This window comes from Elephas maximus, chromosome 23 (genome assembly GCF_024166365.1).
Source record: "Elephas maximus indicus isolate mEleMax1 chromosome 23, mEleMax1 primary haplotype, whole genome shotgun sequence".
Taxonomy (NCBI): Eukaryota; Metazoa; Chordata; class Mammalia; order Proboscidea; family Elephantidae; genus Elephas; species Elephas maximus.
In genome coordinates this window covers 17,546,529-17,561,083 of record NC_064841.1, presented here as the reverse complement: position 1 = coordinate 17,561,083, position 14,555 = coordinate 17,546,529, and the positions used below count along the sequence as shown (strand labels likewise).

Sequence of the window (14,555 nt, the reverse complement as noted above, 5' to 3'; positions counted from 1 at the left end):
CCAAAACCAAACCTGTTGCCCTCGAGTTGACTGCCACTCATGGTGACCCTATGTGTTACAGAGTGACACTCCATACGGTTTTCTTGGTTATGTCAAAGTCATGATAAAAATCTTAAAGGAAACAGATCACTGGGCCTTTCTTTCATGGCATTGCTGAGTGGGTTCAAGCCACCAACCTTTAGGTTAGTAACGCAGTGCGAACTGTCCGTACCACTTAGGGACCTTCTAAGGGATGGGAGAGGGTCATGTTTATAACTGGCTCCCTATTCCATTGTTTAAAAGTTACTCTACATGGGAGAAAACAGCAGACTGGGTTCATACAAGTATTCCAAGCTGAGAGGCAGAGAAATTCAGCTCAGATAATAGGAGATATAGTAAGGCAAGGTGCTGGCAGGTGATACCTGGGCAGCTGGTTGATGCAACATTATCTGGAGTAAAAATATGGGCCAAGAGGATGTGAAGTGGAGCACAAGGCATGACTAAAACTGTTATAAATAACTCAGTAACAAAGAAAGGAGCCCTGGTGGCGCAGTGGTTAAGAACTCGGCTGGTAACCAAAGGGTTAGCAGTTTGAATCTACCAGCTGCTCCTTGGAAACCCTATGGGGCAGTTCTACTCTGTTCTATAGGGTTGCTAATATGAGTCAGAATAACTATAAAGACACATGGAAATAGAAAATCATTATTAGACAAACACCATGGTAATGATTGTTGCAGGTGAGAACCACTGATGGATGTTAAAACTAGTGAGTGAAAGTGTGATGGGAAACAGGATACAGGCCTAGTCTTGAAGTATCTCCCTACAAGATTCTTATTAACTACAACAGAGGAAATGGCAACCTTACATGGAAAAACCTGGAAGACACTACCTTCACGAAGTGACTGAGGTCACCTATTACCTGGAATAAGACATACTGACATCATTTACTACCTGATAGGATGTACTGAGATGGCCACATCACTTTGGTAATATTCTGATGAAAAACGCATAACCACAATCTAATCATGAGAAAACATCAGACAAACCCAACTGAGAGGCACTCTGTAAAAGAACTGCCCAATACTCTTAAAAAATGTCAAGGTCATGAAAAAAGTAAAACTGAGGAACGTCACAGATTGGAGGAGAGTAAGGAGACATGAAAATGAAATGCAACGTGGGATCCTGGATTAGAAAAGGGACGTTAGTTACAAAACCGGCAAATTTTAAATAAGGTCTGTCTGTAGATTAGTTACAAGCCCTGGTGCTGCATTGGTTAAGTGCTTTGTGGGAAGAAAGATGCAGTCTGCTCCTATAAAGATTTGTGGCCTTGGAAACCCTCTGGGGGCAATCCTACTCTGTCCTGAGTTGGGCAGTGGGGTTTCTTTTTTTTTTTTTTTTTGTAGATTAGTTAATACTACTGTATTAACTGGTTTCAATAATTGTGCTGTGGTTGTGTAAGATGTTAGTATTAGGGGCTGCTAGGTGAAGGGTACGTATAGGGTTCTGTACAATCTTTTACAATCTTTCCGTTAAGTCAAATAAAATTATTTCAAAATAAAAAGTTAAAAAAACTAAATGCCAGAGGATCTTCTTAAAATACAGATTCTGATGCAGTGAGTCTTGGATGAGGCCTGTAATTCTGCTTTTCTGAAAAAGCACCTAAGTGATGCTGAGGCTGCTACTCCCTACAGCAAATTGGAGTAGCAAAACTTTCCCCCCAGTTGCATTGAGGTATAACTGACATTCAATGAACTGTACACGTTTAAAGTGAATAATTTGAATACTAATGTACATATATATCCATGAAATCATCATCACAATCAAGATGAGGAATTTATCATTGGGAGACAATTTTACATGGGCCTTTGGCATGTCTGCTTGTCTTCAAGCAGAGGCAATGTAGCCTTCATGGTAGGATAGAGGTAGTGTCTCCCTCCAGAGCAGAGGACAGTTTTGATTACTGTCCAATATAATAAAAATAATTTCCTCTAGGGCAAACATCGGGCAGGTTTGCTTGCAGCCTGTTATAAAAGACTCAAGTTTCCTAAGCTTGAGGTTCCTCAGGCTACAAGGCAAACCCAGTGTGTGCACAGCATCAATCTGGAAGCTCTGTGTAAGGGCTTTGGGGGCAAGGACCAATGTGAAGATGAAGCTCACGATGTTGCTATGTAATGAGTAGTAAAGTCCTTAATCTCCGATCCAGGAATCTTGTGTCTTCTGCCAGGATCCACGAAACTGTGGGAGACTAACTTGTTAGCTTTCAAGTGGGGTAAAATCTCAAACCTTTCACAGTTCTTGACAGTATTTGAGGATGCAGCTAGGATGCTGATAGACCTGAATTTTTGGAAGAGAGAGGACAGGGGTTCTTGGGGGCTGGGTGAAGGGATATAACTCCCTAGGATCTTTCTGCCCAAGTGGTGGGTATAAGGGTCCTCTACTGTCCCACCACAAAGGAATGTTTACAGGTTGAGCAAAGAGAGAGATGATTAAAACAAACTGTGAAATAGTGCTTTTGGCTGTTGCTCACTTTCCTCTGGGTGAGAGGAGGAAGGGATGTTATGACAATGGGGAGCAAGTACCACAGCACCACGGAAAAGCAATGTGGCTGCAGTTAAGACAAAAAGCCCTTAAAGCTAAAATAAGTAATACAGTATAGGAAATGAGGATACATAGCTTTGGATGAACCCAAAACATTAGAAGTTCTTTTGGTTGAGCCATGCAGCTGCTCACAGTTGCTGGAAACTGGAAGTAAAGGCAGAACCTTACTTACTGGCACAGGAGTTGCTTGGTCTCTCTACACTCATCATCTCTCCCTCTCTCTCCCACCCTCCCCTGCTTTTTAGGAGAAAGATGATTAGGACTAAGGGCAAGGTCTCCCTGACCCTAGGAGGACCAAAGGCCATACACACTTGCCTGCATGTGCTAAGAAACTTCCGGGAGGGGAGAAACTCAAACTTTTATGGCTTTGTTGGATTTAGGTGCCCAAGTCACCATCCTGCCTGGTCCCACAGAGTTGGGGTTTAGATAGGGTTCTCTATGGGGAAGGTAAGCCAATATGACCTCGTGGGTGGGGATCTTTGGGCCAATTTAATGTCCTGCTGTTGATGCTACCACTGATGCACACAGAATTTATATGTCATCTGTTTGTACTTCCTGTCCTAGAGTGCCACAGGGGATTCTTGCAATGGGAGAGAGACACATGGAGAGAAGTGCTAGAGGTATAAGCTCCCCCGCCATTTGCCACCAGTGGGTGGGTCAGGATTTAGTGTGAGTGCCTCTGCCCTCTGACGTCCACAGCTTTGACTATATAGATGATGTCCTGCTGGTTTGGAAGTCAGAAGCCTCAGCCTAATGGCTTTGACTGCAGTGTTATCCCCTGTGTTGGAGTGCCTGATAAACCTTGACAAATTTCAGAAGTCAGGTAGGCAAGTAAAGTTCCTTGGAACTACATAGGCAGTCCCATTATCTGCTCAATCCCTTTGAAAATCAAGGAAAAATTGCTGTTTCTTCTGACACCAACCATAAAAGGTCTGGCACTGTATTGGACTTTTTGGGTAGTGGACACAGTGTGTGCCAGACTTGGGCATTCTACTCGGTCCTTTTTGTTAGCTAACTCAAAAATGAGCACGCTTTGAGTGGGGTCCATGTTAACAGGCTGTGTTGGAAGCTATCCAGCAAGCAGTGACATACTCTACACTTTTGAGGCCCCCTCCAAGCCTAGTGACCCCTTTGAGCTACAAGTCTGTGTGACTGATGATTTCACTGACTGCAGCTTCTGGTAAGGGGAGGCAGCCTTCACCTGGAGCACCCCGTAGGGTTTTGGACTTACTGCTTCCCTAACACGGCTATCAGGTACACTCCCCTTTTAAAAAGCATCTATCAGCTTGCTTAAGAGCTACAGCTGCTAACCAAAAGGTTGGCAGTTCGGGTCCACCAGCCACTCTTTGGAAACCCTATGGGACAGTTCTACTCTGTCCTATGCGGTTGCTATGAGCTGGAACTGACTCGACAGCAACGGGTTTAGGTTTTTAGTTTTTGTGTCAGCTTGTTACGGGGCTTTTGTCAAAACTGAATGCCTGGCCATGAAAATTCTGTGACTGCTCAGCCTGATGTTTCCATTTTGGCACAGATAAATTCAGAGTTGATGACTAACAAGATGGGAAGGACCCCAAAGTCCTGCTTGTCAAATGAAAACAGTATGTTAAGAACTGGGCCTTGTCCAGTGGTCTCTTGATATGAAAAAGTGGCAGATAACCCTTTGAGGGAAACTTTATCCCCCCATTTCATTATGTGAAGCAACGCTGCCGGTTTGATAGGGCCTTCCATTCACAGAGGTTCCCCTAAATATCTGGGCCTGGCTCACGGGTGGTTTGCTAAGCTGAAACCCAATGTTGTCACCTGGGCTGCCGTGGCTGTTCAACCTCACTGCTGGCAACGCAGGACAGAAAGCGGACGTGGCCACTCAATGGGCTCAACTCAAGACTGTGCCCACAGCTCTAGCCAATAGCTCCCTGGATGAACCTTGTTACATTTTACCGACTCTTGGGCTGTTGCTAATGTCCTAGCTGTTTAGTCTGCCACTTGGAAAGCCACAGACTGGCAGATTAAAGCCACTACTCTTTGAGGCCACAGACTGTAGAAACAAATCGTGGCAGCTGATAGAACCATCTGGGTCCCTCATGCAGTTGCCCATGGTAAGAGCCCACTCTCTGATGGGACCACCTGGAATCAAGTTGCTGACTGAGTCTGCTCTGCCCAGGCTGCCGCCATTGCTGTCTGGATCCATCATTGTTTGGGACGTGGTAACACACGGGCACAAGGTAAAGAACTCCATGTTTCTGATGCAGAGGCTCCTTCTGACTCCTGGTACCTCGTCACTGTTAACACTTTCTCAGTTAAGGCGTTACTATATATTTTTTTTTTTATCTAGTCTGGCCACACTCATCTGTGGTGCGTGTTTGGCTTTCTAGACCATTTGCAGTATGACCGTGGTGTGCCTTTTATCACAAAATCTGCCTAACAATGAGCTGATAGTCAAAGTATTTTATGGCCCTTCCATTCCCCAGCTTCTGGTATTGTTGTGTTAGAGAAGTCTCAAAAGTTGATTTAGAGTTCTGACTCCACCTTCCTTACCTCCTGATTATGGGACTGAATCCTCCACCGTATGGTTGTTGCTAAATATGTGTGTGAACGGAAGCACTGAACAGAGAAACAATAAATTAAAAATGACTTTAATACATCAATAGGTGTCAATCAATCATAGCCTGTTTCATTGTAGTTTCCCAAATGATTTTAAGGTTATAATTTTCAGAAAGAGATTTTTGAAAAACTGCTAGGCTAATTCCATCACATTTGTATTTGAAATTACTTTTTCGTCCAGTCAGTTATAATCTTTCCAAATACTTGAAAATATAGCCCATTTTCCCAACAAATTATATCATCTTTTCCCCCACCACAAAGAATTAACCCTCTTCTCTAGTAATTTCCCTTATGCAATAATGTAGGCCATAGGATAATAAGCCTAACAGAATCTAAAGAGGCAGGGTTGCCTAAAACCTTTTTTCTCTGATCATAGCTGTAGTCAATATATGCTTATTTCTCTATGTCCTTAATGTGTTGAAGCCAAAACAGGAAACAATATTTTAATAAGAATTTCCTGGTAAAATTTAAAACGCAAATCTAAAATTAAAGTAGACAAAAAGTTAAGGATAAAATTCCCACAGGCATGACAAATATTTCTACAGCTGTGCAGCCTAGATTTTACATACAGATCTCAACAACAGTTCGTGAGGTTCTCAATGACTATTTAATAAAACTGTGATATTTGTAGATATAAGGCAATCGGAGAAATAAGACTATGAATTTACTGATGTACATGAATTGGGATCTAGTATTTACCATTTTGCACAAATATGAAAATTTCTAATTAATTTTCCACAAAACCATTCTGAAACATATACACAAATCAGCTTATTTTAAATAAAAAGTTTAGAAACATTATCAGTGTATATAAAATATATATCTTTATACTCTATTTAAACATTCTAAAGCAGAGGAGTCTTTGAAAATTTTGCCATTACACAGTATTAGTACCACATTATATAATGAGAACAGATGAACTCTGAAGACTTCTTCGGCTCAGTATATTATAAAATCATGTTCAAAATGCTTTATACATTAGAAAGATTTGAAAATCCTACTTAATGACTTCTTAAGTCACTGGGCTGATTAAAAAAAAAAAGATATTCATTTAAAGATATGGCTCATTTAACAAACAATCTAACTAACAAATGGACTAAATATATGAACAGACATTTCACTGAAGAGGATACAGGGATGGAAAATAAGCACATGAAAGCAGATCAACAACATCATTAGCCATTAAAAAGGGAAATGCAAATTAAAACCACAAAAGAGATATCACTACACATCTATCAGAATAGCTAAAATAAAAAATAGTAACAACACCAAATGCTGGTGAAGATGCAGTGAAACGGGATCACGCACATATTGCTGGTGGGAATGTAAAACAGTACAGCTACTCTGGGAACGGTCTGACAGTTTCTTATATAAAGAGTTGGCTCATTTAAAGTGGAACCCTTACATCACTTCTTTTCTAAATAATATAGATACCTGTCTACACATAGCCGCTTCATTGTTGCTGTTGTTAGCTGTCATCAAGTCAGTCCCCAGCTCATGGCAATCCCACACCTAACGGAACCATAGGGTTTTCACCCGCTGATTTCTGGAAGTAGATCGTCAGGCCTTTCTCCCTAGTCTGTCTGAGTCTGGAAGCTCCACTGAAACCTGTCCAGCATCATGGCAACATGCAAGCCTCTACCGACAGCAGAGAATTTCAGAAATATCTGACTCTGCAGGTGCCTGCCTCTATCTACCCGGCTCCCAAGATTGTAACTGCATTCCTCTAGTGACAGTGGTCCCATGGGAACACAGTGACAATACAGCCAGTGCTAAGCTTGGAATAGATGCTGGTGCCAAAATATTTATGAGGCTATGAGGCTCCAAAACTAAAAAATCAATTGATTCAGGGTCACCTGTTTGACTTTTTGGGGCTACCCTTTTTGTCTAGTTTGAGCTATATGACTGGCTTTGGGTATACAAGAAGGTGATTCTGGGACCAGGTAGGTCTTAAAGACCCGGGGTATGTTTTGGGCTTTTAATTCTTATTGAGAAACATGATCTAAATTTCCCAAAGGGATTCAGAATCTTTTAGGGTTGCCTTATGGGGTTGCTATGAGTCGGAATTGACTTTATGGCAATGAGTTTTTTGGGTTTTAGGTTATCTGGGATGACTCTAGAATCACTTAAGGTCCAAAAACCCCAGGGTATAGGTACCGTCTCCCCTCAAAGAATTCTAGAATTTTTGCCAGGCTCTTGGGCTAGACTACTTCTAATCAAAGGCTGGGCCCCAGGTAAATCCCTTGCAGAAGGGATTATTTCTGAAGGTTTTTTCCCCCCAAAAATCAAACCCATTGCCGTCAAGTCAATTCTGACTCACTGAGACCCTATAGCACCTGTGTATTTGGCACTTTTATGGTTCAATCTCTGTCAGCTACCTGCAGCCAAATACATAAAACCTGTAAACAGAATGGCTTCAATTATAACTTGAAAAGTTAATATAGCTATGTGTATGAATGCATGTGTATCTCTACACATTTGCAAACAGAAACATTTAAAGAATATAGTTGCTGTTGTTTGTTGCCGTTGAGTCAATTCTCACTTACAACAACCCTATATGACAAAGTAAAACTGCCCCATAGGGTTTCCTAGGCTATAATCTTTATGGGAGCAGATCGCCAGGCCTTTTTTCCTGTGGAGTGGCTGATGGGTTTGAATTGCTGATCTTTTGGTTAGCTGCTGAGTACTTAACCACTGCGTTACAAGGGTTCCTGTCATAATACCATAAACCAAAAACCAAACCCACTGCTGTCGAGTTGATTCCGACTCATAGAGACCCTACAGGACAGAGTAGAACTGCCCCACTGGGTTTCCAAGGAGTGGCTGGTAGATTTGAACTGCCAACCTCTTGGTTAGTAGCCAAGCTCTTAACCACTGCACCACCAGGGCTCCCTTAACACAGCAGTCTTTCTTAATCCAACAGAAACTTATTTTACTTATTTACTTGCAATAAGTATAAACTACTCCCTATCAACCTATGTAACCCCAAGGATAAAATGCATATACAAAAAAAGTGCACCTAAAACATAAAAAAAGAAAACCTCATTCTATAAACATGAAGGCACAGTGTTAAGTTCTGTGGAAGTAGACACGGTTCCTGCTTTCAAGGCACTTGCAGCCTGGCGGAGGCTTGCACATAAGGCAGGTACAGAGAGTAATCATCTAGTTTATTCAGAGACAAAAAGAAAACAAAAAAGCAGATCAAATCAAAGATGACCCTTTGCCAACTCTGCGTAATACATTAATCCTATCCTGAACTCGTGCTCTGCTAAGTCCATGGGGGTGGTGGAGGTGGGCGGATGGGGCGGGTGAGGAAACGGGGTAGGCACACAGGGTGGGGTGAGTGGACAAAAAATTCAGAAGACAATTACAACATGAGGTATTTTTTTTGCTCCATTAGACTGAAAAATAGAAATTCTATTTTAATGTAGGACTCTCTCTTCTGGCTAACAACAGTTTCCTAACAAAATGCAGCACAGAGAAAAGAGACATGATAGACATGCTACGTGCAATGATTTCTTCCAATACCTTCTAATATAAGTGGTTCTCTACTGAGAGCAGTCCTGCCTCCCAGGGAGCACCTGGCAGTGCGTGAGGTACATTTTTGGTTGTCACAACTGGAAGGAAGATACTGGCAGCAAATGGGTAGAGGTCAGGGATGCTGCTAAACTTCCTACAATGCACAGCACAGCCCCCAACCCCACACACAACAAAGAATTTTTTGGTCTAGAATGTTAATAGTTGAGAAACTGTATCACAGCTGGATATAAAAGATTTAAAAATCAGTAAGTCTACAATATGAAAGCAATTAGTACCATTTTAAGATGAATTGTAAAGGAACATTTTCCCCCTTGATGAGCTAGGTGGGACTCTCGGACAAATATCTGATGGATCCTTAAAGGGAAAATAAAGTGTACTGAGAAATATGAGTCAGAATCGGCCCAATGGCAACGAGTAGTACAGAAAAAAAAAAAAAAAAGACTTACAAATGTTAGCATAAAAATGAAAAATAAACTTGAAAGATGGAAAGGGCAATTTTCTTTTACTCAGTTGATTTTGATTATCAACTACTTCCACAGCCACAAAAGTAAATGTGGCCACATTTCTGCTTTTGGCCAAATCTGACAAAAGATTTACTAAATTCTGACACTAAGACTGGCAGAAATATTAAAATAAAAGAGTATCTTCTAGACTTACACAGGAAGAAAAAATTAGCCACTGTGTTTTTAGGAGATGCTTAATTCCAATGAGATATTTAAACAAAGTTATCTCCCCATAGCATCTAAAAGTGTTTAGATTTATCCTTTATTTTGTGGTGGTTATATGCTGAGAAAGAAGAATGTAGAAAAAGAAGTGAGTTAACACACTTTTAGATATTAATAATATTATAATTTAGTGTATACACACACACATACACACAATTATATCCTATGAAATCACACCCACTGAGATACAGCCTATAAGGAATAGCAACAGAGCATCTTTCACAGGGCTTTGACAGGAAAGCCCTTAGTTGGTCACTAATTAAGCTTTGTAAAAATAATGTAAAAAGAATCCCTGCTGAAGCAAAGGAGAATGAAGAAAACCAAAGACATAAGGGACAAATCAGTACAAAGGACTAATGGACCACCACTACCACAACCTTCACCAGACTGAGACCAGAACAACTAGATGATGCCTGGTTACCACCACCGACTGCTCTGGCAAGGATTACAATAGAGGGTCGTAGACAAAGCAGGAGAAAAACGTAGAATGAAATTCAAATTCACACACATACACACACACACAAAGACCAGGGTTGCTGGTCTGACAAAGACTAGAGAAACCCCAAGAGTATGCCCCCTGATACCCTTTTATCTCAGTACTGAAGTCACTCCTGAGGTTCACCCTTCAGCCAAAGATTAGACAGGTATGTAGGGCCACCAATAACACACGTGAGGAATGTGCTTCATAGTTCAATCATGTGTATAAGACTAATGGGCACAACAGCCCAAAAGCAAAGAAGAGAAGGCAGGAAGAGACAGAAAAACTGGACAAAGGGAAACCGGGATGGAGAAGCGAAGAGTGTTGACACATCATGGGGCTAGCAATCAATGTCACAAAACAATTTGTGTATTAACTGTTTAATGAGAAACTAATTTGCTTTGTAAACTTTCACCTAAAGCACAATTTAAAAAAAAATTTTTAGTGTGCTTTAAGTGAAAGTTTACAAACCAAGTCAGTCTCTCCTACAAAAACTTATATACACCTTGCTATATACTCCTAGTTGCTCTCCCTCTAATGAGACACCACACTGCTTCCCTCCGCTCTCTATTTTCGTGTCCATTCAGCCAGCTTCTGCCCCGCTCTGCCCTCTCATCTCTTCTCCAGACAGGAGCTACCCACATAGTCTCACGTGTCCACTTGACCCAAGAAGCTCACTCTTCACCATTATCATTTTCTATCCCATAGTCCAGTCCAATCCCTGTCTGAAGAGTTGGCTTTGGGAATGGTTTGTGGCTTGGGCTAACATAAGGTCTCGGGACCATGACCTCCAGGGTCCTTCTAGTCTCAGTCAGACCATTCGGTCTGGTCCTAAAGCACAATTAAAAAAAAAAAAATGTAAAAAAGAAAGAATGAAGAAACTATATGATGATGATGGGATCTGATTTAACAAGTAAACAAAAACACCCCTAACTCAGCAAGCATGTTTCCAAGTCTCAATTACGTATTTGCTAAATACCCCCATCAAAACAATTAATAATTTAAGAAGACACTTGAAGTTCACTGAAATGGAATTTGCAAAAATGGAATTTGTCCTCTAGTTCTAACTGTCTCTGAAATGGATATACGTAACAGCCAACAACGAAATTCCTTGTAAAAGTCACTCTTTAGCTACATTGTAATTTACCAGCTGATTCCATAAACCGGACTTAGTGTGATCGAGCTTGACTGAGAGGGAAATAAATTCACTATTGCTGCAAATCCAACTGGAACCTACTCCAAATATATGGAGGGGCAGATAACAGGAGAACCCATTGAAAGGCGGTCAATTCTACACCCAGCCTGAAGCAACTCACAAATGGTACCCCTCCACGTGCCACCAGAGCTGGAGAAAGTGGCACGGCCCGGGCTCCCCTCTGTGGGTCTCTGACTCAGTGGTCAGAGGGCATCATTAGCATAAATACACTTCCGTCCCTGAGATATGTGTCAACCACCCATTGCACTTATCTCAGAGAGGTGAGGAGACTGGACAAACATCAAAAAGATACAAGGACAAGTAAAATACCGCAATGAAGGCAAATCTTAAGTCATCAATAAATTAGGGCACTTTCTTCAAATTAAACTCTGTCAATTAGAACCTTAATCAAAATAAATGACACTTAAGTATCTCAACAACTATGAAAGATAAAGAAAAGAAGGACAAAATTTATGTTAACCACCTGCATTTTGTAAAAAAAAAAAGGGGGGGGGAATGTTATGTTTTAAGCCAGAAGTTTTTGAAAGAAATACAATTTGCAAAGGAAAACAAACAGTATTTTTGTTCCTTAAGAATCAAAACCCTTTTTCAATTCATTAATTAAATAAAAATATTTTTTCAGTGTTTTCAATACATAAACAATGCTCATTTTCCTTGAACAAGGCAAAATTAAGGCAGTGTCTTTAAGGTCAGTAAAGGAAAGTACTGACTAGCAAGCAAGCTTCTCTGAGAGGGATCTACTGAGCTCCTAATTGGATATTGAATAGTTATGGCTTTAAACATAAAACATTGATGTTTCAAATTCTACATTTCCTCCGTTACTCTTTGTTTTTAGTTATGTGGACTTCCAATAGCCCACTTAATTTTAGAAAATTAAAGGAAATACTTTCCACATAATTTTGGAACAAAATGTGAATGGTGCTTGATTCGGAACTATTAGCTCAGATACTGAACAACTGTGCTCACATGCACTGTCGACCTAAGTATAAAAAGGAGGAGGCTCCATAACTGCCCAAATATGGTAAGAAATGGTTGACGTACTTTCGAATTTGCTACAAAACAGAAGACACAGAAGTTTTGAGGCACTGCTGCTGTATCAGTCTTACTAAGGTTTGGATTTTAAAAATATGCCTTTTTTCTGCTTGTTTATTGGCTTTTCCAAAAAGCAGTGCTTTTTCTCTCAGGTAGTGAAGCTCATCTTAAATCTTCTCTACTCAGTCATTGTAGAATTGCGTATCCCTGAGCTTTGTCTCATCAGCACATCCCGTAAGCATGCCATCTCTAGGTCCCGCCATTTTATTTAGGGCTATATCTCTGTATACCAATTCATGGAGCGTCTCACTGCTTTGACCCAGTTTTCCATACTCATTTCATATTCTTGCCATTTCTTCTGTGGCTTGAAAACCGTTTCACTTTGCCTCAGTTTCTTTAGTTCCTCCTTGTCAGTCCAAAACCCTATAGATTAAAAAAAAAAAAAATTATTCTCTAACTTTAAGGCAAATAATGAGTCCATCTAGTTTATCCACAACTCTACATGAACTGGTACAAAGGAAAACAGCTACTATTTTAAAGTGCAATCCAAATATTTTGTTGCATTTGAATTTTGTAAGTTTGAATATTCCTGGAAATAAATAAACCAAGATTATAAAATCTTTTGTTTTTAACTTTCCAGCTTTCTTCCTGTGTGGCAGGACACCGGGTCACTTCTGAAGCAGCCACATTCTGCCATCATTTAATTTCATGACTTACCATTCAAAAAAAAGAAAACTCAAGTAAGAAATAGTAAATTTTCTTTTTACACAATGAAAATAAATTAAGATTTCTGTCACACATCTTGAGGTAAGTGATGGGATATGCATAAAATCTAATACTGGGAATTAATATAAGAATTTCTTTTTCAAACTATAGCATTTCATACAACTTATTTAAATTCTAAAGGAGCCCTGAGAGTGCAATGGTTGAGCACTCAGCAGCTAAAAGGAAGGTTGACATTTCAAACCCACCCTGCAGCTCTGTGGGAGAAAGGCCTGATGATCTGCTCCGGTAAAGGTTGTTGTTTTTGTTGTTAGGTGCTGTCGAGTCGGTTCTGACTCATAGCGACCCTATCTATGCACAACAGAACAAAACACTGCCCGGTCCTAAGCCATCCTTACAATCATTGTTATGCTTGAGCCCATTGTTGCAGCCACTGTGTCAATCCACCTCGTTGAGGGTCTTCCTCTTTTCCGCTGACCCTGTGCTTTGCCAAGCATAATGTCCTTCTCCAGGGACTGATCCCTCCTGACAACATGTCCAAAGTATGTAAGACGCAGTCTCGCCATCCTTGCCTCTAAGGAGCATTCTGGCCGCACTTCTTCCAGGACAGATTTGTTCATTCTTTTGGCAGTCCATGGTATATTTAATATTCTTCGCCAGCACCACAATTGAAAGGCGTCAACTCTTCTTCGGTCTTCCTTATTCATTTATATGATGTGATTGAAAATTCCATGGCCTGGGTCAGGCGCACCTTAGTCTTCAGGGTGACATCTTTGCTCTTCAACACTTTGAAGAGGTCCTTTGCAGCAGATTTGCCCAATGCAATGCGTCTTTTGATTTCTCGACTGCTGCTTCCATGGCTGTTGATTGTGGATCCAAGTAAAATGAAATCCTTGACAACTTCAATCTTTTCTCTGTTTATCATGATGTTGCTCATTGGTCCAGTTGTGAGGATTTTTGTTCTCTTTATGTTGAGGTGTAATCCATACTGAAGGCTGTGGTCTTTGATCTTCATTAGTAAGTGCTTCAAGTCCTCTTCACTTTCAGCAAGCAAGGTTGTGTCATCTGCATATCGCAGGTTGTTAATGAGTCTTCCTCCAATCCTGATGCCCTGTTCTTCATATAGTCCAGCTTCTCGTATTATTTGTTCAGCATACAGATTAAATAGGTATGGTGAAAGAATACAACCCTGACGCACACCTTTCCTGACTTTAAACCAATCAGCATTCCCTTGTTCTGTCCGAACAACTGCCTCTTGATCTATGTAAAGGTTCCTCACGAGCACAATTAAGTGTTCTGGAATTCCCATTCTTCTCAGTGTTATCCATAGTTTGTTATGATCCACACAGTCGAATGCCTTTGCATAGTCAATAAAACACAGGTAAACATCCTTCTGGTATTCTCTGCTTTCAGCCAGGATCCATCTGACATCGGCAGTTTGTCGTACTGTGGGGGCTTGTGTGTTGCTGTGATGCTGGAAGCTACGCTACTTGGTAATCAGATACCAGCAGGGTCACCCATGGAGGACAGGTTTCAGCTGAGCTTCCAGACTAAGACAGACTAGGAAGAAGGACCCGGCAGTCTACTTCTGAAAAGCATTAGCCAGTGAAAACCTTATGAATAGCAGCGGAACATTGTGTGATATAGTGCTGGAAGATGAGCC

At 40.9% G+C, this 14,555-nt stretch overlaps 1 protein-coding gene across 2 annotated transcripts in view; it reads right to left on the bottom strand.

The window, feature by feature from the left end:
• Positions 1-5,212: 5,212 nt before the first annotated feature.
• The window catches only part of GK5 (glycerol kinase 5), an 84,930-nt gene continuing 75,587 nt past the window's right edge, over positions 5,213-14,555 (bottom strand). Inside the window, exon 16 of one of the 2 annotated variants that reach the window (XM_049867242.1) lies at positions 5,213-12,592. In XM_049867242.1, coding sequence (XP_049723199.1) covers positions 12,444-12,592 — 149 coding nt within the window. In that variant the 3' untranslated portion in view covers positions 5,213-12,443. The remainder of the gene's footprint in view (positions 12,593-14,555) is intronic. The other variant, XM_049867244.1, reaches the window with a different exon arrangement.